General features: G+C 41.7%; 1 protein-coding gene across 6 annotated transcripts; it reads left to right on the top strand.

Moving 5' to 3' along the window:
• Positions 1–279: 279 nt before the first annotated feature.
• On the top strand, positions 280–23,976 carry LOC140740688 (protein C19orf12 homolog). Of its 6 annotated transcripts, none has more exons than XM_073070103.1 (3): positions 280–308; positions 5,505–5,673; positions 17,066–23,976. In XM_073070103.1, exons 1-3 carry the CDS (start codon positions 294–296, stop codon positions 17,329–17,331), a joined length of 450 nt encoding a protein of 149 aa, XP_072926204.1. In that variant the 5' UTR covers positions 280–293; the 3' UTR covers positions 17,332–23,976. The 6 variants fall into 6 exon arrangements, with proteins under 6 accessions (XP_072926204.1, XP_072926208.1, XP_072926205.1 ...); XM_073070104.1 differs by lacking the exon at positions 280–308 and adding an exon at positions 671–965; XM_073070106.1 differs by lacking the exon at positions 280–308 and adding an exon at positions 977–1,173.
• Positions 23,977–24,644: the final 668 nt, after the last annotated feature.

Below are 24,644 nucleotides of genomic sequence, written 5' to 3'. Positions count from 1 at the left end.
GGCTCATTCCATTAGGAGCTCTTTCGTCCACAGTCTCCATCCAGGTAGTGACTCAGTCCTGCACTGTACAATTCTGCCTAAGGCTCACAAGTAGGGCAGTCCCACTCGACCTATTATCCTCACTTGACGGGCCCTACTGCTTAAAAAACTTGCACTCAATGCCTCCACCTTCTCCCCCAGCTGGTCTCACCTATTACCTGCCAGCTTGTAATCCTCCACTATCTTCATCAGACTTCTACCCCCTTACTTTCCAGTCCTGACGAAGGATCTTAGCCCAAAACATTGACGCCATAATGCTGCCTGACTTGGTGAGTTCCTCCATTTTATGTGTGTTGCTTAAGATTTCCAGCATCTACAGAAATTTTTGTGACCAATGTCATTGTGTTTATTTTGTTCTGTGTTATGTATATTAATCTAAGTTTATGCTAAACTTATGTGATGTGTTGTGCTGTTGCTGAAGAAAGCTAATTTCTTGGTACTTATACCGAGTGTGTATTTCTATGACAATACATTTAACTCGAACCACAATTCTAAGGAAGGTTTTTCACTCTGAAACATTGACTAATTTCACTTTCCATAGGTGCTGTTTCATTGGCTGGGTTCTTATAGCAACTCTATCTTTAATTCTGACAGCAGCGTTTGCAGTGTTATTTTTATCCCAGGCCTCTCTCTCTTTCCCCTTTAAGATATTCTTTAAAACCAATATATTTTCCGAAATGCCTAACGTGGCTTCATGTCATAATGTTCACAGAAAGATTTTCCACAGCCGCTCTAACTCCAATAGACGTATTATCTCCGGGAGTTTGCAGATCAGGCTTTCAGTGTAATTCACATGATCTCTGCCACTCCCTAGGTCACTAGGGGACTGGAAAGCTCGGCGACAGCCACTCTGCTGTCTCTTGAAACATTGTGAGGGCTGTGGACTTGGTTAACGTCGGATCTAACAGCGAACGGCCTTAAAGCAGGTATTGTTACTGGCGGAGGAACTCCCAGTGAGCGAGGTCTGCTTCCGGGAATAGCAGGGCTGGATCCCAGATATCTTTTGGAAGACCTGGATTTGGGCCGTGGAAACGTACACGTTAAATCGGCACCAATAACAAAGCGGCGTGCAGCATTTCCAATCAAAATACAGGCTGAGATTCTCCACTAAACTGAAGGACGCTTTTGTTGAGGGTAAAGATGGGGGAACCCGAATGTCGCGAGGTTCGGATTGGGGTCAATTACATCTCAGTATGAAAGCCTACTGCATGCTTCTCGTTTACAGTGCGGTATTTTAAAAGTTGGAAATGATGGGTGAAAATGTTACTTTTATTTTGAGAAACGCCTGACGGACAGATTTTAAAATCGAAAGGTCTTGCAAATTGTCGCAAGATCTCCCGCATGTGAATTTTGACTGTATCCCATTGGAACAAAGACGTATTTCCATTCCGCCCGTTTTTTTTTTGTGTGCCACGAGCAGTTTAGATGTACTGATTTGCTTTGACCGGTGGCTCCAGGCCTTAATGAAACGAATCTATGTTGTATCAATGTATAAACTGAGGTGCACTCCATGAAGTAATTTTCACTATAATTCACTATTATTGCCCAACACCCAAAATTAAATTAAGGCTGAATCAGGATTTTTAAAATATTGTTAAAACTGGGATCATCCACTGCAGGCAATTACTGTACTATTGAGAATCTAATGAGAAACCGCCACTGTATACCCACAGTACCATCTCTAGTGCATTTATTAAGTATTCACTATCTTTCAATTGAGTTATTGAAATCGAGTTGAAATGTGATTGGGGCCAGAAGTTTGGCATGAGACCAATATCAATTTCTGGTTCAGAAAAGCAAATAGTAAGTACATCTGATCATCTGTGTGTTTTGAGCACCTTGGATTTGACATCTGATGTCTTTTGGAGGGACATTTTTGAATGGATTGCTGTTTGACCTGAACTTGGGTATGCATACTGTAAGCCTTTACCGTGCTTGGTAATGGTTGGTGGTGGCGGCGGGCAGGGATTCATCACATTTGTCTCATCTTGGAACAGCCGGAGTTGAGAAGCTTGCAAGGGGTTATGTGATTTTCCCTTTCTGGATGGGTTTCCCATTGATACTACCATCACCGAGTCTTCTTGTTGGAGATTCCTGTATCTTCAAGAAAGATTTTTCAGCCTTTATAGTGTGAATTTCAGAGGCAGTGTTTATGGATAGTGCATTGGCAGGCAATCAATAACCTCATACTAGGAGCAGGTCTTCAAGTCTTTCATTATACTCATGTTTTGCAAGAATTTTGGATTGTGTTTATCTGTACTTCTTTTGCTTCAGAAATAGTTCTATACATTTTATTTAAATGGAGACTGTATTCTGCTTCTGTAGACTACAGATGTGCCAAACCATTACTAGGTTGCCCTGCTAATCTTTCAGGTTGATGACTCTGCAACAGAATAAGGAAACATTTTGAAGAAGGGGGAGAGAACAAAGAAAATGTCCCAGATAGGTTGCAGACCAAGAGAAACTGGATTCCCTCTGGTACCAGTGTCAGATGGGAGAAGGCGTTGAAGCATTGCTTCTTGGAGGAGGTTTAAAAAAGGGAGATGGATGAGAATGCAGGAGAGAGGACTAGGAACACTGCTGGAATTGAGAGATGTAGAACACAGCAGTTACTGAAAACCTGAACTAAAGAGATTGTTGGAAAAACCCAGCAGCTCAGACACCATCCATTGCAGAGAGAACTGAGCTTAAGTTACAGGTTGAGAACCTTGCAGCAGAACTGGTGACTTTTAGCACAGGCTGGTAAGGTGGGTTATCTGAAGTTATAGAAATCAGTGTTGAATCTGCAGATTTTCAACATGCATAGTTGGAAGATGTGGCACTGACCTGTGCTGGATATACACAACCTGGAAGCATATCCTTCGACCCACATGGCCCAAACACAATCTTTTCATTAATGTAATTTAAAAAAAATTCTTCCCATATTTATATCAACTTATTCTACTGCTCACCTACACATTAGTGACAACTAGGTAGTCTACCAACCCACCTGTTTTTGTGATGTGGGAGGAAATTGGAGCACCTGTGGGAAACCTGTGCAGTCACAGGAAAACGTACAAACTCTAATAGGATTGAGCCCAGATCGCTGGTGCCCGGAGGCAGCATTCTGACTGACAAAGTGACAGGAAACTAGACGCTCAGTATCATCTTTTGAGAACTGAACAGAAGTGTTGTGCAAAGCAGTATCTATTTTTGGTTTCTTTAATGGAAGGGAAATCACTGGCTGCTTCAACCAAGTGGACCGTTTTGTTTCATAATGTGGGAAGGTAAAACGGCAGAGGTTGCATTGAGATGCTGTGAGAAAGAGAGTGGATGTTGTTGGAGATGGCAGGGTGAACCAAAATGTCTTAGAGGGAGTGGTCACAAGAATGCTGAAAATTGAGAGGAGGGGAAGGTGTGTTGGATCCATATACAAGAACACAGGAACACATAGAGTTGGTCATTATGTCTTTTAGTTCTCCACGTCATTCAAAATGGTCATGACTAATCAATGCCGGCCTTAACTCCTGTATCAATTTCCCTTAAATATCTATCTCCACATTAAATACTCCCAACAATCTGGTGTTCCTTATCCTTGGAAGCTGAAAATTCCAGAGATTCACTACGTTCTGAGAAGAAAATTCTACACATTTCCATTTTGAGTGACTGACTCCATATTTTGCAATTATGTCCCCTTGCTTTTATGATTCTTCCACTAATGAGGATATCTTAGTAACTATCCTGTCAAGCCTCCTTAGGATCTTGTTTGTTTAAGGTGATTCGTTGTTCTTCGAAACTCTGAGGAATACAGACCCAAACTGTCTGGCCTCTCCTGATGGGACAACTCTCTCATCCCAGGAATTGGCCTGGGATTGCTTTCAATATTGCTTAGGTGTGGCCTCACCAACACACTGTACAAATATAAGAAAACCATCCTGCTCTTGAAGTGGGTGGAGTTATACAAGATCCACCAGAAAAGGTTGTTGAGGTGGAAGGTGAGAAGGAGGGAAATCCTATTTTTGCTTGGGATGGGAGGAAATGGAACAGACCGTTGTTCTCAACTCTTTGACCCAAAAGTCCTGAGCTGCCTCTTTGGATATCTTTCCTGCATCATGAATGGAGTTGCTGCAAATTTCACTGAGATAAAAAAACCTGCGCTTGAAAACACCAAAACCTGGTTAGCGATAATTAGCTCCTGACAACCGGAGAGAGGTTGATTCACCGAAGAAAGGCCCCACCTCAGGACACAGCTCTGTAGCCCAGTTCCACAGCCTGAATTGCTCTGCCTTTGTTGATTGAAGAGTGCATGTATCATCTGTAACCCTTAGCTTCCTGTGGCTGTGACTGGATGTGACCTTGCATGTTTTGTAGGCCAAAACTGGACCAACAGAGAATGCCTTTTGAGAGAACTGGAAGTTATTTGTTTCTATATGATTCCTTTACTTGAATCTGCATGTAATTTGAAGGGTGTAACCACATTTAGGGGAATAGATAATTGAATCAAAACTGAAGAAATCTAGTTAGTTTGAGTAACTTGGGGCATTGAGCAAAGTACATATGTTTATTACACCTGTAAAATTTCCATTTTACAATGTATAGTTCAAATACAAAGGTTCTATTTATAACATGAAATATGTTAGGACAAACATCTATCACTTTCTATCTATGAAAGTGAGTGACTAAACAAAACTCTTTCAGGTTTAATACCCTAACTGTCCCTGCACAACAAATATTCTTCCCTACTCTCCTTGTTCTGTTGATTATTATTATCTGTTCATATGTTCACGTTTCTTTTAAGTTTGATTGTTTTTGATGTTTGCGCACGTGACCGTTTTGCTAATTGACCGTTCAGTAATTGCTCATGGCTATTTGCACTAATGTCTTTTTAATTGTTGGTTGCTCTTGTGTTGGCTTTTATGGTATTGTCCTGTTTTTTTTTATGCTTGGTACCGAACCACAATCAATTCTGGTAGGTTTCACTTATTGGCAATAAAGTGATTCTGATGCTGGTCTTAAATGGATTTATGGTAGTAAATCTTAAGTCTTGCTTCAAGGGCTTCCGAAATTCTATACTTTGTCTCCGGCACCAAATCACAGGATGATACGGGAAATTGAGCCCATTATTTCTGCTGTATGATTCCCTAAGCCAGGCAGCCTCTTGGAAATCCATGCATATTCCATATTGGTAGGAATAGTTAACTGCAATTCCTATCCTATGATCCCATAATCTATAAAAAGTAACTGTAGCTGATGAATGAACTCCAATACAGGTGTATAAGGATGGCTACATAAACTGTGGGGATAACAGATTTGTTTCTATGGAAAGTGGTTCTATTGTTGCCAGATGTTTTCTGGTATTGTCAGCAATTAGTTTGGAATTCGGAAGGATGAACAGTTATACATGATTTGCCTTTCAAAAGCGATTCTGTACATAAAGGTGAATTGTCATAGCTGCTGAACATCAATGTCTAATTTTTGAATCTTAGTTTGACAAGATGCCTGTCGACATCAATGAAGTGATGAAATTGGTGCGTCATATTTCGGAGGTAGAAAAGATGCATGTTGCAATAAAGAGTTCTGCAAAAGGAGCACTTTTGGCTGGTGCAATCGCGTTTGCAGGAGGCTTGGTTGGTGGTCCTCCAGGAATCGCAGTTGGTAAGTTTATGCTCTTGAACAGATGGAAATTTATAGATTTAGAATGACAATAAATGGTGAAGTTAGATAAGCACCAAGAATTACATTAAATGATTTAATGTTTAATGCCTCCCTTTAAACAATGTGGAGTGGGATTGGCAGTGGGCACTATTGGCATGATGTCATGCTCAATTGAGTAACATGTTGACTGTTATCGCCACAAAAACACAAATGCATATTAGAGTTTGTAAAATATATGTTTGAGGGATCAGTGTCAGACAATACTTTCAGCAATAAACCAAGTATCATTAATGTATTGACACAAAAGTCCAAAAGTTTTGTGGGTTCAAATTCCAATGGGGTAAACGGAAAATTTACTTTGACAAATCTGATAATTTAGTTAAACTAAAACTGAAAGCTGCCAGAGTCTCAGGAATCCAAATAAACCCACGTAATCCTCAGAGAAGAGAAGCTGCATTCTTTGCTTGGTTTGGCTTCAGTCATATGTCAGTTCCATTGCCTCTGCCTGATACAAATCATGTAATAACTCTCTTCTATTTTCATATAATCAAACCTTTTAAGTCATTCCTGATTCATATCTCAGCACTTTTTCTAAAGCACTCACATCCATTTTAAAATCTGACAACTAGACTCCCATGTATTCAACAGATTATTCTATCTCATCATAAATGTCAACATAGTGTCTCTTTCTGTTGTTGTACCCTAATATTCTGTTTTGCAGCATTGAAATGCTGAGTCGTAAATCACTTCTAGATCCCTTTTAAAGTCTGTCTGTGCTGATTCAATTCCCTTCATTGTACATGTGTCTTTGTGGCTTTTTTTTGCCCCCGATAGGCTATACTTCACTTTTGGCAGCATTAACCATTCTCGTCCCCAATTACATGACAGATCCGAAATCTTCAGTAAAATTATAAGATCAGGTTCAAGTCTATTGGCATTCAACAGGATATGGAGGATTCTGGTTAATTGGGACATTTAGGACCGATACATTTTAGCCCAATTAAGCAGGTACTCCAATTAGCCAAAGTTTCATGGAAGTAGTTTAAAAAAGACAAAATACTGTTTAACTAAGTAACAAATTAATGTGTTCAAATGAAACGCAAAACAAATTAGAACGCTACCAAGTTTACTACAGTACTGTAAAACTCTATATTAGTTCCTATAATTATCAAGGAGGAATTAATCCAGTGTATGCTGATGTGTTCTTTTGATTGCTGTAAATGAACGGAATCAGCCCAGATACTGGTACGTATAATAGACTGCCTGTGTTGCCTTCCTGCATGAAGTGGTGTCAAAAATCACTGCTTTTTAATTTGATGAAATGAATAATACAACTCAAGCAGACACAACTGATTGCAACTGATGCTTTCTGATGTAGCTCATTCTAACAATTAGTGTCTAACAGCCACACAAGTGCACAAAACTGATGCTAGTTAGAAATGGTTGTATCCTTCAAATCTTCATTTTTATTGTAACATTCAAAATGATTTGTTGATAACCTTTAAATTCTTTGTAATTCCTAACTTGCTGAGGAAGTGAAATCATTTCATTTTCACTCCCCATTGACACTAGTGAGAACAGTCTCCTTTCCCAAGTAAGCGGTTTATTATCCCAAATAAATGAAAATCCCAGCTATTTTCTTGATTAGGTTTTGATCTTTAGGAGTTGTCCCAAACAAGTAGCTGCCCCAATCAACCAATGGCCCAATTAACCAGAATCCTTGTACATATATACCATCAAACGAAACAAGGTTCCTCTGGACCAAGCTACACAACACAATACATATAACTTGCACACAATATATGACTACATCGCATTTACTACAAATAAATTATGTCATAATAACAAAGTTGTTATTTATCTCTTGTCAGAAATAATCCTACACTCTGAGTCTCAGCAAACTGCAAAGCGGCAAAGCTTTATTTTTCACGAGTCTGCAGAGTCGGACCCAAAACTGCTCCAGCAGTATTGAGCCCAGAGCATTACATTTCATTTCCTTTTATACAGTTTCAAGTAGGTTATCACGTGTCCCTCAGTTGCTGTATCATTCCTACAATTATTCATAGTCAGCTCCACTCTCCCCCTCCCCACAGGCTTGTACATTTCGGGGGTCACATACACATTTTCTCATATCCTCTGTCCTTGGAGTTAGCCATCCGCAGAGCCATGTCTGCCAAGTTTTCAAACACTCATCGGCCTTGGAGTTAGCCACAAGAGTACAGCTTATCTCCATCTGTTTCATCCACCTCCGCTCTCAGCTCCTAGCTTAATGACTCCTTTTTAGTTCTTCATGATTACCACAAGGTACAGATTGTACCTATACAGTTTTGCAAGAATCTTATATCCTTATTTAGCAATGTGTCAGCATATGTTTTGTAAGCTTAGATCTTAGCACAGTCTAACCTTAACCCTTTCTCTTCTTACAATTCCACCCTTTTTCTTTTTAGAGTGTGCTAAGGATTTGTCCAGGGATTCCACTCTTTCAGTTCTCTGCCTCGTTGCAACAGCATTTTAGCCGGGTCAGCTGGGTTCCCTGGCTGCATTACCTGTACTACTACTCGCGTTATTAATGCTCTCAAGCAGGGTATTAAGCATGGTAATATGATTATCATTATGAGTATTCCGCCTAATATTAACAGGGCTATTCGCCACCAGCTTCCTCCCAGCAGACTATCCAGCCAACTCAGGTTCCCTAAGGATCTCCAAGTTTGTACTGGCACATGGGCCAACTTCCGAATTTTGTCGGATATTTTCAACACTGCCTTTCCATTATCATTTATCTTTAGGCAACAGTTTGTCAGATTGAACTTTCCACAGACCCCTCCCTCGGAGGCCAATAGGTAATCCAATGCTAATCGATTTTGGTATATGGCTGTTCTCATCTGGCTTTGCTGCTCAGCCAGCAATTCCAGAGCCAATGCGGTTTGGTTGGTGATCACCTCTACTACAGCTTGTAGGCGTATTATTCGATTTAACATATATACCGGGGTTCGGTAACCCCATGACCCATCCTGGGCCCAAGTTGCTGGTCCGTAATATTCAATGATGCGTGCTGGAGGCCACTCGTCGCCCCATTCTCCCACCTTTATCTCCCGCTTCTCCCTTCTCAGTGAGTCAAATAACTTGATTCCCAATTCCCTATCTTCATCCTGGGGTAGGAGGAAGAACTCTGGCCTTATAAGGCCTAAGAAACAAACTCCTCCCCATCCTTTCGGCAATTTGGTGTATGCCTGATTCCCACAAATCCAGAACAGACCTTCTGGAACAAATCCTCCTTTCTTTGCTTTCCGCCAGGCTTTCCAAACACTGGGAATTCCTTCGTACGGGTTATGCCCACTGCAATTCCAGATTCCCGAATTGTTTCCCATAGCCGTACAATTGTCCTTTGCCCCTTTAGTTATGTACCAAGTCGGCTCCTCGGGCCACCAAGTGGCATTATTTTTTGTTTTAGCCAACTTTATACTCTGACATGGGCTTTCTCCTACTTTCACCTTCCCTTTTCTTTCTACACATACTTGTCCTTCCGGATAGTTTGTTAACTTCCATTCTTGCGTCCTCCCAGTCCTTTTCTTATCCCAATCACGAGCCAATAGCTCCCACACACTCAAACTCTCACCTATCCATGGCCATTGCTCGCTCATGTGGGGTCCCCCACAAACCCAACAGTCACTTACATTTAAACTTGTAGCTATTCGAGTTGCTAAGTCTATAAACAGGTTTTCCTTCATTTCCGGTCTTGTTTTTCCATAGGTTCCCCATTCTTCTCTGACTCCACCAAACTCTGCCCTTCCTTTTTCTTTCCTTTCACATATCCATTCTGTCTCAGGGCATGTACTTTCTCGTACACTCCAACTTCTCCCTTCTCCTTTTTCTTCTCTCACTGATCCACCGGGGTATCCCCTGTTCTTTCTCAGGGTATATTTTATTCCTCCCTCTTCACATTCCTCTTTTTCTTTTCCATAACATTGGTCATTTACATGTGAATGTGACACAAGGGCCCCGGGTCGTTCTTTTCCTTTCTCCAAAACTCGGTTCCTACACTTGTCACATTTCCCTTCTATTTTTCCCACATACAGAATTAAATATATTACAGTCAATAATGTAACAGTCCACATTGAGTTCATTTTTGTTGCCTTTTCAGTTTCACCACCAACGGTTCTTCACTGGGAACACAGGTCCACTCCGTGTGTCCCTCAGGCTTAACTGGTCCCTTTATTCTGGATGCGTGGGTCCACCCTTTCTCTTTTGTTCGTACGGCCGCCTCGGTGGTTAACAGGACCTGGAAAGGGCCTTCCCACTGTGGTTGTAACTTCTCCGGTTTCCAGGTCCGTACCAGAACCCAATCTCCAGGCACGATCTGATGTAAAGCAAAGTCGAGCGGCGGAGTCTGGGCCAAGAGACCCTTCTTCCGCAGTTCTGCAAAGGAACGAGATAGTGCCAGTAAATAGTTCCTTATAAAAATATCACCCCCTTGTAGCGTGGGGTACCCTTCTACCTTATTCCAATACGGGAGTCCAAACAGCATTTCATAGGGGGAGACTCCTATATCCTTCCTGGGTGCTGTTCGGATTCTTAACAGGGCGATGGGGAGACACTTAATCCAGGGTAACTTGGTTTCTAGCATTAATTTGGTCAATTGCGCCTTTAAGGTACTGTTCATCCTTTCCACCCGTCCCGAACTCTGGGGATGCCACGGGGTATGGTATTTCCATTGGATACTCAATGCATCACAAATCAACTGGTGCGTCTTGGAGGCAAAGTGTGTCCCTCTGTCCGAGTCTATGGACCCCATGATCCCATATCTGGGGATTATGTTTTCTAGTAGTATTCGGGCTACTGTAGGCGCATCGGCCTTTGTGGTCGGGTATGCTTCCACCCAGTGGGTAAAATGATCCACTATTACTAACAGGTACTTCCATCTCTGCACTGAGGGTAGTTCGGTAAAGTCGATCTGGACTCTATGGAACGGTCTCATGGCCAGTGGCTGGCCACCTCTTGGAGTGGATCGCATCACTTTCTTGTTTATCCGCTGGCACGTCGGACATCCAGTTATCTCTTGCTGGGCCAGTGTGTATATTCCTTTGCATACATAGTCCCTCAGAATTGTGTCGCACATGGCCTGTACTCCCCAGTGGGTTTGATGGTGCAACTGTTGGAGGATGTTGCGGGTTACTTCCTTATTTAGTACCTGTCTCCCATCCGGGACCGTCCATTTACCATCAGTGTCTTTTCGGGCTCCTAGTTGGTTCATGCTATCAATCTCTATTTGGGTAAACATAGGTTGTTTAGTAAGTCCTTCCCTCACTGGTATCAAGGTCAGGAGTTGGATCGGGTCTTCAACGGCTGCTCGTTTGGCCTCCCCATCGGCTAGACGGTTCCCTACTGCTTCAGGTGTTGATCCTTTTTGGTGTCCGGGTACATGTACTACCGCAATCTCAGTTGGTAGGGCCAGGGCTTCCAATGTCATACTTATCATTTGCTCGTGTGCCAGTCCCTTTCCTCTGGCCGTTATCAGTCCTCTTTCTTTCCATATCTTCCCAAAGGTATGTACTATCCCATAGGCGTACTTAGAGTCAGTGTATATTGTTCCGATCCTCTTCTCCAATATCCTCAGAGCCCTCTGGAGTGCGTATAATTCGCATGACTGGGCCGACCAGTTTCCCGGTAATCTCCCGGACTCCACTATTCTTTCAGTCTCTCCGTCAATGATGGCATATCCGCTGTGCCGTACTCCATCAATACATCGTGAGGATCCATCTATATACAATTCCTGTCCTTCTCCCAGGGGAACTTCCTGTAAGTCCTCCCGGCTCTTTGTTTGCAAGTCCAACAATTCAATACAGTCGTGTTCTGACTCCTTTTCTTCTAGTCCTCCATAGAGGAACTGGGCTGGGTTGCAACTGGAATCCTTTGCGAAGTTTAGGTCTTCTCCGGTCATCAGTATAGTTTCGTACTTTAGAATGCGGGAGTCAGTGAGCCACCGATGTGCCTTCTGGGCTAGTAGGGTGCTGACCGAGTGGGGAGAATGCACTGTGATCTTCCCTCCAAAGGTTAGTTTCCGGGCTTCCTCTACCAATACCGCTGTCGCTGCCACTGCTTGGATACAGGTGGGCCATCCACGCGATACCGGGTCTAACATTTTTGACAGGAAAGCCACGGGTTGCCGCTTTCCTCCTCTTAGTTGGGTGAGTACCCCTTGGGCCATTCCTTCGGCATTGTTGACGTACAGCTGGAATGGTTTTTCCAGGGCTGGCAAGACTAACACCGGAGCACGGATCAATTGCCCCTTGATATAGTTGAATTTTTGCTCCTCTTCCTTTGTCCATTTTACTGTTTGCTCATCTTGCCCGAGTTTATCATACAGAAATTTCACCAGGGGAGTATAATTCTCAATCCAGATTCGACAATACCCCACTAACCCCAGGAACTGTCGTATCTCCTTCTTGGTACGAGGTAGCGACATCCCTGTTATTCCAGCTATCCTTTCTGGGGTAATGCTTCGCTGTCCCTTACTGACCCGGTGTCCCAGATACCTTACTTCCTTTTCCACGAATTGTAACTTTTTCTTGGAGACCCGTAGCCCCTTTTTCCCTAGGAAGTTCAGTAATCTGATGGTATCTTCCTGCACCCCTTTCTGTGTTGGCCCGGATAGCAATAAATCATCCACATACTGTAGCAGTTGGTTCTCCGGAGCACATTGGAATTCCGCTAGTACTTGCTCCAAGACCTGCCCGAATAGGTTAGGTGACTCAGTGAATCCTTGCGGCAGGACCGTCCATCTGAGTTGTCTTTTCCGCCCTGTTGTAGGATTTTCCCATTCAAACGCAAACATGTCCCGACTGCTTTCTTCTAGCGGGCAACTCCAGAAAGCATCTTTTAGATCTATTACACTGAACCATTCATGGTCAGGGGAGATTTTACTCATCAGGGTGTACGGGTTGGGTACTACCGGGTATCGGGTCTGGACTACTGCATTTAGACCCCGCAGGTCTTGTACCATCCGATAAGTCCCGTCCGGCTTTCGCACCGGGAGGATGGGGGTATTATATGGCGACATACATTCTTCCAGCAGTCCATCTGCGATCAGCCCTTCAATTACCGGCTGCAGCCCTTTTCTTCCTTCCATCGCAATGGGATACTGCTTCCTCCTTACTGGGCGACCGTCCGGTAGCAAGGTGATCTGTAGAGGGCTGATGTTCAATCCTCCCCTATTTCCCTCTCTATACCACACCTCGGGCTCTATTTTCTGGTCGTCCTCTTCTTTTAATGCGAATAATTTTACTATTATTTCTCCATTGTTCGGCACTGTTCCAATGCCCAGTTGCACTTGCAGGTCCCTTCCTAATAGGTTAAATCCTGCGGAGGGTAGAAGGAGAAGGTCTTGCCTGGTTGCCCTATCTTCATATCCGACTTCCACATTGTCCACAATGGGTACTTGTATCGTTTTTCCTCCGATGCCGGATACCTTCATTACTCTTGTCCCTGTTCGGGCGCCGGGAGGTATCTGGATTACACTGGATCTTTCAGCACCTGAATCTACCATAAAGGTGGTATCTGACCCTTGGGGACCTAATTTCAGATTTACCAGGGGTTCCTGTCGATAGTTTCTTCTCCCCAAGGGTAGGAACCCCCGACCCCCCTAGTCTTCGTCCTCCATCATGGCATATGACCTGACCTCTCGCCGATACTTAGGACATTCCCGTTTAAAATGTCCTTCCTCGTTACAGTGGAAGCATCTTAGAGTCCTTCGCGTTTTCCTTCCTGGTTCTTGGCCATTGCCTCGGTCTGACCACGTTCCCCTCTTTTCCCTGTTTTCTGTGGTTACTTGCCGTACTGTCTGAACCATTATCCTAGCGGTATTTTTCTGTTTCTCCTCGTCTCTTCTTACAAACACCTTCTGCGCTTCTCGCAGTAATTCACTCAAGGGTTTTGAATTCCAGTCCTCTATCTTTTCTAGCTTTTTCCGAATATCTGGCCAAGCTTTTGATACAAATTCTACCCTGATTAACTGTTGCCCCACCTCCGTCTCCGGGTCTACCCCCGCATATTGTTGCATATTTTTCCGAATTCTATCCAGGAAGTCAGTTGGGGTCTCATCGGGGTTTTGATGACTTCCAAATGCCTTATTGAAATTATGACCCTTGGGGACCGCTTGTCTTATTCCCTTTATCAGGAATTCCCTCATGTCTCTCATGTTTCCTTGACCTTCTCCGGTCTGCTTATCCCAGTTCGGGTTTAACAGGGGAAACTTAGGTTCCCCGGCATTCCCCTTCTCCTTCCTCTGTGACCCTTTCTTTGCTCCCGAACGGGTCTTCATCTTAGGGAGTCGGGACCTCGGGGGATCCTTTCCTTCCTCTTCCCTCTTTCTGTCTCTATCTATCCATTCTTTTCGCTCCTCATCTCTTTTCTCTTCTTCTTCCTCCCATTCCTCCTCTTCTTTCTCTCTCTCCTCTTCCGCCTGCCGTTGCGGATCATCCGGATGCGGAGCACTAGCAGCTTGTTCGGGCTGCTGGGGCCGGGGAACATAAGGGGGAGGTAGATGATTCAACACTTCCCAAGGAGGCTCTTCCTCCTTAGTTTTAGTTTCTAGTTTAAAACTTCTTGCGGAGTCTCCTGGTCCGGGAACCCAGCAAGAGGCATACTCATTTTCTTCCTCTCTCACATTTGGTTTAGAGTTTACATATATGTTTAAGGCCTGTCTAACCCAATCCTCATCTGACCCAAATGGTGGCCACCATACCGAGGACCCTTTTATTGGCTGTTTGGACCATAATTTGCAATATTCTACCATTCTCTTTTTCTGCTTTCCCTTTGTTCGTCCATATCCCCATCCTGCAAACATTCTACCGAGGGGGCTATCAGGAGGTACCTTCGGGAACAAACCCGAACTCTCCGGCTCCTCTTCCTTTGAGCTTCCCCCTCCCATTATTCCCTTCCCGGCCCGGTTCTTTTTACTCTAGGTGTCGTCACACCTAGTTTACCCGGTCACACCCACCTAGATCTCAGTTAGCTAGTCTCACTTACCCGGTGTGCCGTAGAACCGTCTCCTTTCCTCCCTGCTTTGCCGCCTTGCGCTGTCCGGATCTCACTCGCTCAAGCCGTTTCAGACGACGAGCAAGGAATCAGGGACTGCCGAACTCGGCAGGGTGCACCTTCTCCGATGTCCTTCCTCTCGCCCTCCACGACCGGAGTGGGGATCCCGGACGAGCCCCCAGCTGTCAGAAATAATCCTACACTCTGAGTCTCAGCAAACTGCAAAGCGGCAAAGCTTTATTTTTCACGAGTCTGCAGAGTCGGACCCAAAACTGCTCCAGCAGTATTGAGCCCAGAGCATTACATTTCATTTCCTTTTATACAGTTTCAAGTAGGTTATCACGTGTCCCTCAGTTGCTGTATCATTCCTACAATTATTCATAGTCAGCTCCACTCTCCCCCTCCCCACAGGCTTGTACATTTCGGGGGTCACATACACATTTTCTCATATCCTCTGTCCTTGGAGTTAGCCATCCGCAGAGCCATGTCTGCCAAGTTTTCAAACACTCATCGGCCTTGGAGTTAGCCACAAGAGTACAGCTTATCTCCATCTGTTTCATCCACCTCCGCTCTCAGCTCCTAGCTTAATGACTCCTTTTTAGTTCTTCATGATTACCACAAGGTACAGATTGTACCTATACAGTTTTGCAAGAATCTTATATCCTTATTTAGCAATGTGTCAGCATATGTTTTGTAAGCTTAGATCTTAGCACAGTCTAACCTTAACCCTTTCTCTTCTTACATCTCTGAAACCTTATTTCAGTGTCAATTATAACTTTAACAAACAATAAGTTCTGGGTTGAGTATTTTGGAGGATAAGTTTGGTGTATCAGCAGTTCCTATATGTTGTGTGAAAGTGCAATGAATGTATTTTGAGGAAAATATCTGGAACTGTTTTACTAATCTTCCGTCCCCAGTGGAACTAAATGCTGGAACTCCCACTATGGGAGTATCTTTGCCAGAAAGCATTTGGTTCTTGGTCATTGGAACAAAGTTTGTAGTTGAAAACTTTCCTAGCCATTCATTAACTAAATCCACAATTTAGGGAGATCTTAGAGAGTCTGTTCTTGATTGTGGCTCTGTAGACTGATATTCATTGTGTCACAGTTGCCTTCTTCATGCAGAAGTTGGGGAAGAAAGCCCAATTGGATAGCTTGTTTGAAGAGGCAGTGCTGAACTGAATCTCTACTGTTAATGACTGTGTGAATAATGTAAATGCTTGTATAAAATTTCGGTGATTATGTGATGAGGGCCTGGCTGTGATGTCATTCCTTGATTAATTGCTTGCTAGCAATCACTGTCCTGGTTGTTTTAATAGAAGTAGTTCATTGGTTGAGGGATCTTTGGACGGCTGTATGTCAAGGAGCATAATTAAATGTGAAGTACCGTAGATTTCGCACTACAGAGCACACCTGATTAAAAGCCGCTGGCTCTAATTTTAGAAATAAAATCAATTTTGTACTTGTACAAGCCGCACCGGATTTTAGGACGCACCGGATTTTCGGCCGCACCGGATTTTCGGCCGCAGGTGTCCCACGTTGTAATATGAGATATTTACACAGAAAGATATTACACGTGAGGATTTTTTAACTTTTAATTAAATCCATATGGTAACATAAACAAATACATATTGCAAATGCTTTTTTTCGAACCGTGCCTGTAACGCGGCTACTTTTAAATATACGTTGCGTATACTTTTTTACTGAACAACATTCCAATATCTCCTAACAACTGGTAAAAAATATATATACTGCAGCCTACCAGGAAAAGTTATTGATCGCCTTTAACTTAAAAGCAGCGTTTTGGCTCCGCCGCTCGCCCCCCGCCTTCCCATTTATCGCAAACCGGTATTTCCCACAAGACGCGGCGAAACCGGGTGTGACGTCATAGCATCCCGGGATGTAGTACAGAAAACAAATATAGTTAAAACACTTCTAACTTTAACTAACAAATGAATTACTAAGCGAAAATATTATAAACTAAATAACTGCCATAAAGGCAGCACAATGCTTTTCTTCGAGTGTTTTCCATGTTGATGAGGGTGAGTACAAATGACTGATTTACAATAATTTAATTGTGAAAGTGCGCTTGATTTATCGTACAATTTCATTGGACCTCTGAACTACTCATCAATTTTATTGGTCTACTGTTACGAGGCAAAATGTTTTTGGCGGCATGAAAAAAAATCATGCATTAGCCGCACCGTAGTAAAGGCCGCAGTGTTCAAAGCTGTTCAGAATGTGGGAAAAAAGTAGCGGCTTATAATCCGACATCTACGGTAGTTTTTTTTAAGAAAAAACATTGCATTTTAAAATTAGAAAATAAATAATGTTCATATTGTCCTGTTTGTTTTCCCTAGGTGGTGCATTTGGTGGGTTGTTGGGTGCCTGGATGACAAGTGGACAATTTAAACCAGTGCCCCAGATACTTATCGAGCTTCCACCAAATCAACGGCAGGTCCTATGCGACGATGTAAGGAATATTGTCCGGCATTTGGACTGGACTGACGGAGTCCAATTGATATCATTAGTAATGGGAAATGCTGCCTTGAAGAGCCAGGTATTGGCAGCAATAAGTGGATATTTTATGAAACAATTCAATGCTGAGGTGCGATACCATGACTGAAATCTACGCAATTCTTGAAATATGAATTTTACTGAGTAGATAGGCACACAGTATTGCCTACAAATTCAAGGATCTATGAAGAATGCTATCTTGATTATGCTGCTGTGATGCTGGTGAATTTTGCTGTTTTAAATATTGGTTAGAATGGGGTGGCATTTGGCTTGCAGGTTGGTGCAAAAATACATTTGCCTGTTCAGCTCTGTTGACTTAAAAAGAAAGGGAACTGGTGGCAAATACAATCTTGCCCATTTCAGCGATACCACCCAGGATAAATTTCTCCCCTAATTGTATTGACATCAGGATTCCTTAAATTTATTTTAATTTTTTTCATTGTTTACCTTCTCTTGTCATTTGTCAGCAGTCAATGAATTGGAAATAGACTGAGTTCATAAACAAGGAATAACTCTTAGGTAACAAGAATAACTGGACTTTTTTTTCAAAAGCTCGTTAATGCTCTTTTAATTTGGTGATGCTTGAAAAAATGGTAATTTAAAAAAATGTCTGGATACATACTGGAAAGCTGTAAGAAATGATCTCACAGTTACTGTTTGGAAAGTAACCTCTCACCAGCTAGTCATCTCAGTCAAGCTGATGTGTCTGTAAATTCTGATAAGATAGTCTAGTGGTCAAATGGAACATTAGATGCTCAACAGGGATATCTGGTCTCAGAATGAACTGGACAAAGTTAATCAAGTTGAATTTGTCAAAGTAATTAGTGAGAATTGCAACATAACTGTAGCTTGGAGAGCCTTTCTGGATTAGTTATAAGGTTAGGCTACAGCCTTGCACAACATGACTGGTGTACAATATCCACAATGCAGCTGGAGGCCCTGTATACACGTCTGCCAATCAACCAGTCATATCAATAGAAACATAGAAAATAGGTGCAGGAGTGGGCCATTTGGCCCTTCGAGCCTGAACCACCATTCAGTATGATCATGGCTGATCATCCAACTCAGAACCCTGTACCTGCTTTCTCTCCATACCCCCCGATCCCTTTAGCCACAAGGGCCATATCTAACTTCCTCTTAAATATAGCCAATGAACCGGCCTCAACTGTTTCCCGTGGCAGAGAATTCCACAGATTCACCACTCTCTGTGTGAAGAAGTTTTTCCTCATCTTGGTCCTAAAAGGCTTCCCCTTTATCCTTAAACTGTGACCCCTCGTTCTGGACTTCCCCAACATCGGAAACAATCTTCCTGATATTGTTACAAGCATTGTCCCTGATATTAACATTAACCAAGTATAAACACGGATGAATTTGTTCCGTGTTCCATTATTCCGTGCAATGCCAAAATGATCCAAAATTTATTTGGTCTCTTATCTTTAAAGAAACTGTACAATGTGCATAAAGTGAGAATAAAAGTTAACAAATGGGTCACTGTCCCAAATTGTAGATTGGACAGTAACTATGCAAAAGTTAAAGAATACTAAACAGCAGCAGCAGTACATTTGGCAGTATTTTTAGTAGGCAGAAAGCTGTTTCCAAATGCTTTAGCCAGTGTGCTAAGCACTAAAGGATGAACAAGAAGAGAAAAAGAAAATCAAATAAACAGTGGCAGGTTAGGGTTAAACTGAAGAATGTACATCAGTAAACAGGGAGTAGTGTAAGCGTGGATTAAGTAAATCTGAGGACGATAAACTTGACTTGAGTGTGGAATATTTGAAGGAGCGGCACTTTATTTTACTGTTGCTAAAGTGGACTACTGCAGCATAGTGGGATTTTCCATGTTGTTATTGGACTCAGCCTATAAGCAGGAAATTCCACGGCAGGCTGGCCCACATATCAACCCGAGCTCTTTCTGGAAAATTCCTCAGGGCATTGCCACAACGGACTCGACTTTCTGGCAGTAGTGCTACACTGGGGAGAAATAAATGTGGACTTTGCACATATCCAAAGATGTACTGGTTGGTAAGTTAATTGGTCATTGTAAATTGTCACGTGATTAGGCTAGGATTAAGTTGGGAGATTGCTGGATGGTGAGGTTCGAAGGGCTGGAAGGGGCTACTCTACGCTGTTTGTCAATAAGTAAAAGTTGTTTTCTCTGAGAAGCACAATTAGAACTAAGGAAAAATCTCAATAATGTCTACAGATTTGAGGGTGAAAGTGGTGCACAGTCTGAGGAAATTGAGGGAGATATGTAATATTATAAACAAGAGAAAATCTGCAGATGCTGGAAATCCGAGCAACACACTCAAAATGCTGAAGGAATTCTGTAATTATTGTTCTTATTGCCCATTGTTAATTTTCAATAGCTGCAGCAGAGGTCATAGATCATCTGAGCCACACAGCCAATTTGGGTGTTTATCCCCAGTATGAGGTTTAGCCCTCATCTCATTAGCCCGGTCTGTTCCAATATTCACTTTTACTTTCTGGCTCAATTATTAATGTATAATCTATACGTTGTCGTTGATCTTTCCCTTGAGAAAATAGCAAACCGATTCTTCCCTAGTGCTGGTGACTTCTCCCACAGTGCTGTTGAGTGGATGTTCCAGGTGAAACATTCCCAACCCAGGAAGCACCGCGGAAACATTGGTGATCATGTGTACCTACTGGCCTTGAACTTGGTCATTGTTACAGGCTTAGATGGGCTGTTGGAGTAGTTCGAGTGAGTGACTGACGTACAGTTTGTAGGTGTAGGCAGTAAAGCTACTGAAACCCCCTGATTTCCTTTGCTGCGTAAGTCTAGGGAAGAGAACCTCCATTCCCGCCAAACTCGTGAGACTGAGGCGATCTCCAACCCCAAGCCCCTGTTGCTGTGGATGCTGTGTAATTTGCTATCCTGTTACAAATTAGTGCCACATAGTACACTGCATACGATTAAAAGATTATATTTATGAATCTTAATTTGACTAAAGGGTTAGTGAAGAAAAGAACAAAAAGAAAAGAAAAGGGCCCATTTTAATTAAACAGCCGAATGTGCACAAGTTGGAGCTCAAGTCAATCTCGCCCCACCTTTGTTGAATCGCGGTCCCACTCCAGGTTGAATCCTACGACCTTCTCTCCTGTGTCTTCCCTCTTCATCCCCTCTCGAGCAAAAGCCCCAAGCCTAACCTTAGAGAAACCTCCCCTTAATCTGACTGTCCTAATGGATGGCACACATTTCTCCTCATCTCTTATCTTCAACAATAACCCAAACAAGCTGAAAACAGAACAGACTGCTCGTACAGAACTGCTAAATGAAATGCATACAGCATAACAATAAAAATATGAACCAGGGCATGAAGGAACTCTGCAGGTCAGGCAGTGTGTATAGAAAGGAATAAAGAGACCTGATGAAGGGTCTTGGCCTGAAAGGTTGACTCTTTATGCCTTTCTGTAGATTCTGAGTTCTCTTGCATTTTGTGCACATTACTCTGGATTTCCAGCATCTGCAGAATCTCTTGTGTTTATGATATGAGAACATCCCAGAAGATGAGTCATATGAAGGGTACTCAATTCCTAACCTGCTGTTGTGGCTACAGTTTCTCTGTGACTTATCCAGTTAAGTAATCAGTGCTGTTGCTGATGGAAGTGATAACATCATTGTTCAGACCAGGTGTTGAGATGGTCATTTTCTGGCATTTATCTGAACATTACCTGCTTCATATCAGTCAAAGCTGAATTTTTTTTCAAATTGGTGCATTCCTAAGGAATGGCATGATTAAGGCCACGTCCACACTAGACCGGATAATTTTGAAAACGCCGGTTTCGCGTAAAACATCCAGCCTCAACCAGGCAGTGGAGGAGGCCATAGACAGGCATATCAGTGTGGGAACGGGAAGTGGAATTGTAACGGATAGCTGTACTGCAGATAGAGCAAAGGTGCTTGATGAAGTGGTCCCCCATTTTGTTTCTGGTCTCACTTTTAGGAGCACCAAATACAATAACTGACACCGATGAATTTATTTGTGAAGGACTGCCTCACCTGGAAAGACTGTTTAGGACCCTGAATGGAGGAGGAGGAGGTGTAGAAGCAGGTGTAATATTTAGCACAGTTCCAGGGTTAAGTACCTCTACGGGAGTTGCTGGGGAGGGATGATTCCACCAACAATCAAGACTTGAGAAGTCTTTCTCATTTCACTATAGGTTTATGAAATTCCTCAATTTCAATTCAGCCTTTAAACTTTTTAGATATATGCAATAGTTAATGAGTTTAAGGATAATTTTCTAAATGTTCCCTGATGTAAAGCCAATTGAGATTTTTATGTTCATGGAGAATTAAATGGTGCCCTTAACAAGGAAGAGCTTACATAATTGTGTGGAAATAGAAATGGAAATCACAGCAATATCTGAGCTACTCAAATGACAAATTTTAATTAATCTTAGAGCAAAAGCTGAAGATGAATTGAAAACTTATACATTTTGATGTTTCTAATGACATTCCTTGTTAATGTGCTTTAAAAAATTCTTGTACCGTTGCATTAACCTATGAAATGTTGGTGTCTTTTTAAATAATATCCTGTAAATTATTAACCTTAACCCTTGTGCACATTTATGCGATCCAAAATCATGTATCAGGACACCTGCTGTACATTGCCATTAATTCCCAGCTTAACCGGATGGGAATAATGGTCAACATGCACTAAGTTATCCATCACATGTCTGGCAACATTGAAACATAAATGACTGGTTAGCACCATCGGTTAATTTATTGAGCTATTAACTCTCAGTTTGAATTCAGCCCACACTGATGGGATTAAAGTTACATCCTCAACAGAACTAAGTAAGTTAGCATGAGTAGTTTTATTTTAACTCACCGTGGGTATAAATTGTCAGTAGTGCAGAACTACCACTGGAAGATAAATTGATTCTAAGTTGACAAGCTCCCCTTTAAAAGAAACTGAAAATTTTAATGTAAAAGGCTCCTTTCAGGAATAGAGATATACAGACTTGAGACTATCTCTTTTTAAAACATATATTTTCAAAAGTTAGTCTGAATAATATTCTATGAGCTGTTGTAACGCTGCTGGGATTATTACTGGAAGTTGCAAATATGAGTTCACGATAAAAGAACAAATGATTTGTTGAGGGAGTGGATATCTGTTTTGAAAGCTTCACAAACACAGTTTAGCAGGGAATGTATAAATTAGACATGAATTGATTTAACACATTTCTTAAAGTGGCATGTTTATGAAAATTAAATTATTTTCAGATTGTTTTAGATAGTTTTCTCCAGTCAGAAGTTCACTTTATTTTCACTGCATTCTTTTACAGTAAGATATTCCGTATTGTTGTAAACAGTTAAAATTCAATCATGCTAAACTGAATGATATAGGGTGCAATTTTGATTTGTAACTGGAAAGTTTATGTAAGTTGTCTTAAACAATGCAGGTGTAACTTTGATCTGCTGAATGACCTCATTATTTCATTCCTGTGATCGTTAAACATCCACTGCATGTGCCTGATTGTATCAGCAATAAATAGCTAATAGAAATGTTAAAATTTTCCTGTTACTTTTTCACATCAGCTTCATAACATGAAGGATGTTTATTGGTCAGATGGTCATGTAATACTTTTCATGTTCCAGGGTCACTTTTGCTTTATAGTTAAAACATAGTTGCTTTATAGAAGACTGAGAGTTAAAAAAAGGGCAATATAATTAAAGAAAAATTGTGCCTATTATGTTATCAATCCTGATTGTAAAATACAGACCTAGTACACTGCATCTATATTTCATGAATCTGATATTTTGGAAGATATTTAAGAGGTTGATGAAAGATTGCTGATGAAGTAGCTAAAACATGAAATTACACTGGTGTATTTCTATGCTAGCAACCATGATTTGTCTATGTAAAGGTTGTGCATGTTGGTGACAAAGTGGGTTTCCTGGGATCTGGTTTCCTAATACAAGAGAGGCTGGTTGTACTGTTAATTGGCACTTGTAATTTACACCAAGTTTAGGTGGGCAGGAGGAGAATCAGTGCAAGTTCATGGACCTGTGAGACTTCATGGCCAAACAATCTCCATGAGAGCACTTGTTGACAGTGTAAACTGATACAGTACTTCCATTTACAGAAAGAAGAGCTAGTGTTAGAAAGTGAGGATTTATAATTGCATTATTAAACAGGGCAATGTTTGCTGCATTAAGCTTTGAAGAACACAGTAACACTTGAGAATTAGTGAGAAAATTCAATGGGCCCCTGTCTTGGTGGTCACCTTGCATCCTCCTACACTTCCCTCCCCGGCTTCCAGCAAAAGGCGTATTTTGGTCCATTTTTAAAAAGATAGTTTTGATAAAAAGGAAGATGCAGTGAATATTACAATTACTGTTACTTATTTTAATTTTTTAATTTTGAGATTTTTATTTTATCCACTTGGGGCCAAATTTGAAATTGAGATTTTCTTTATATGGACGATCCTGTGTAATACAGTGATAATTTAAAAAAATAAAATATTAAATTTCTTTATGTAAATATAGAAATATAAGTAACTTTAAACAATAGTATAATACATTTATTGGTGTTGAGTGTGCACAGTTGAAAACCTAATGTATCTTGACAGTAAGGAATAGTATCTATACCCTTTGTGATATTTAACAAAGTTTTCTATTGGTGAATTCTTCCTTCTGCAGTGTGTATTATGTATAGATGGAACAAAAGTTGGATTTGTACAGCTACAATTTGTAAAATGTGACTTAATAATAAAAAACATTTGAAACCTTGCCAATGTTCATTTTTGAGCTGGCCAACATTTGGGTATTATAATGGAAGATAAATAATGTTGATAAAGCACATTTACTTGTAAGATTTGAGAATGGATTGCATATTTTAATAGCGTCAGTGAGATTCCTGTCACTTAGATGGTGCTGACAACGCCATTAGAAATAAATATCCAAATTACGTAAATGTTTACCACAAATCAAAACAACCTCAATGTTATAGAGTTAATCAGCCAGAGGGCTATTAGGCCAGCCGCATCCACAGTGACCAGCAGACACACTTCTATATTTAATCAGTCATCTGGCCTGTTGCCTTCTATGCCTCAGTAGTTTAGCAGGCACTATTATAAATGTGGTTAGAAATTCTGCGTCCACCAATTTCAAGCAGTGCATTTCAGGTTCTCACTACTCTGGATAAAAACATTACTCTCAATTCCCCTCAGCCTCTTACCACTTACCCTAAACCTGTCTGGCTAGATTTATTCACCGACAACAAAGGGAAAAAAATTCCTTAATATAAATTGGGACGTTCTTCGTGCAAAAAGTTTAGGTGGGACAGATTTTGTTAGGTGCACTCAGAAGTGTTTTAAAATACCAATATGGAGATAGTCCAACGAGAGGAAGGGTTGTACTGGGCCTGATGTCAGGTAATGGGCCTAACCTGATGACTG

Source organism: Hemitrygon akajei, chromosome 17 (assembly GCF_048418815.1).
Source record: "Hemitrygon akajei chromosome 17, sHemAka1.3, whole genome shotgun sequence".
NCBI classification, from domain to species: Eukaryota; Metazoa; Chordata; class Chondrichthyes; order Myliobatiformes; family Dasyatidae; genus Hemitrygon; species Hemitrygon akajei.
The sequence above is the reverse complement of the archived record's forward strand: the minus strand, read 5'-3'. Positions and strand labels throughout refer to the sequence as shown.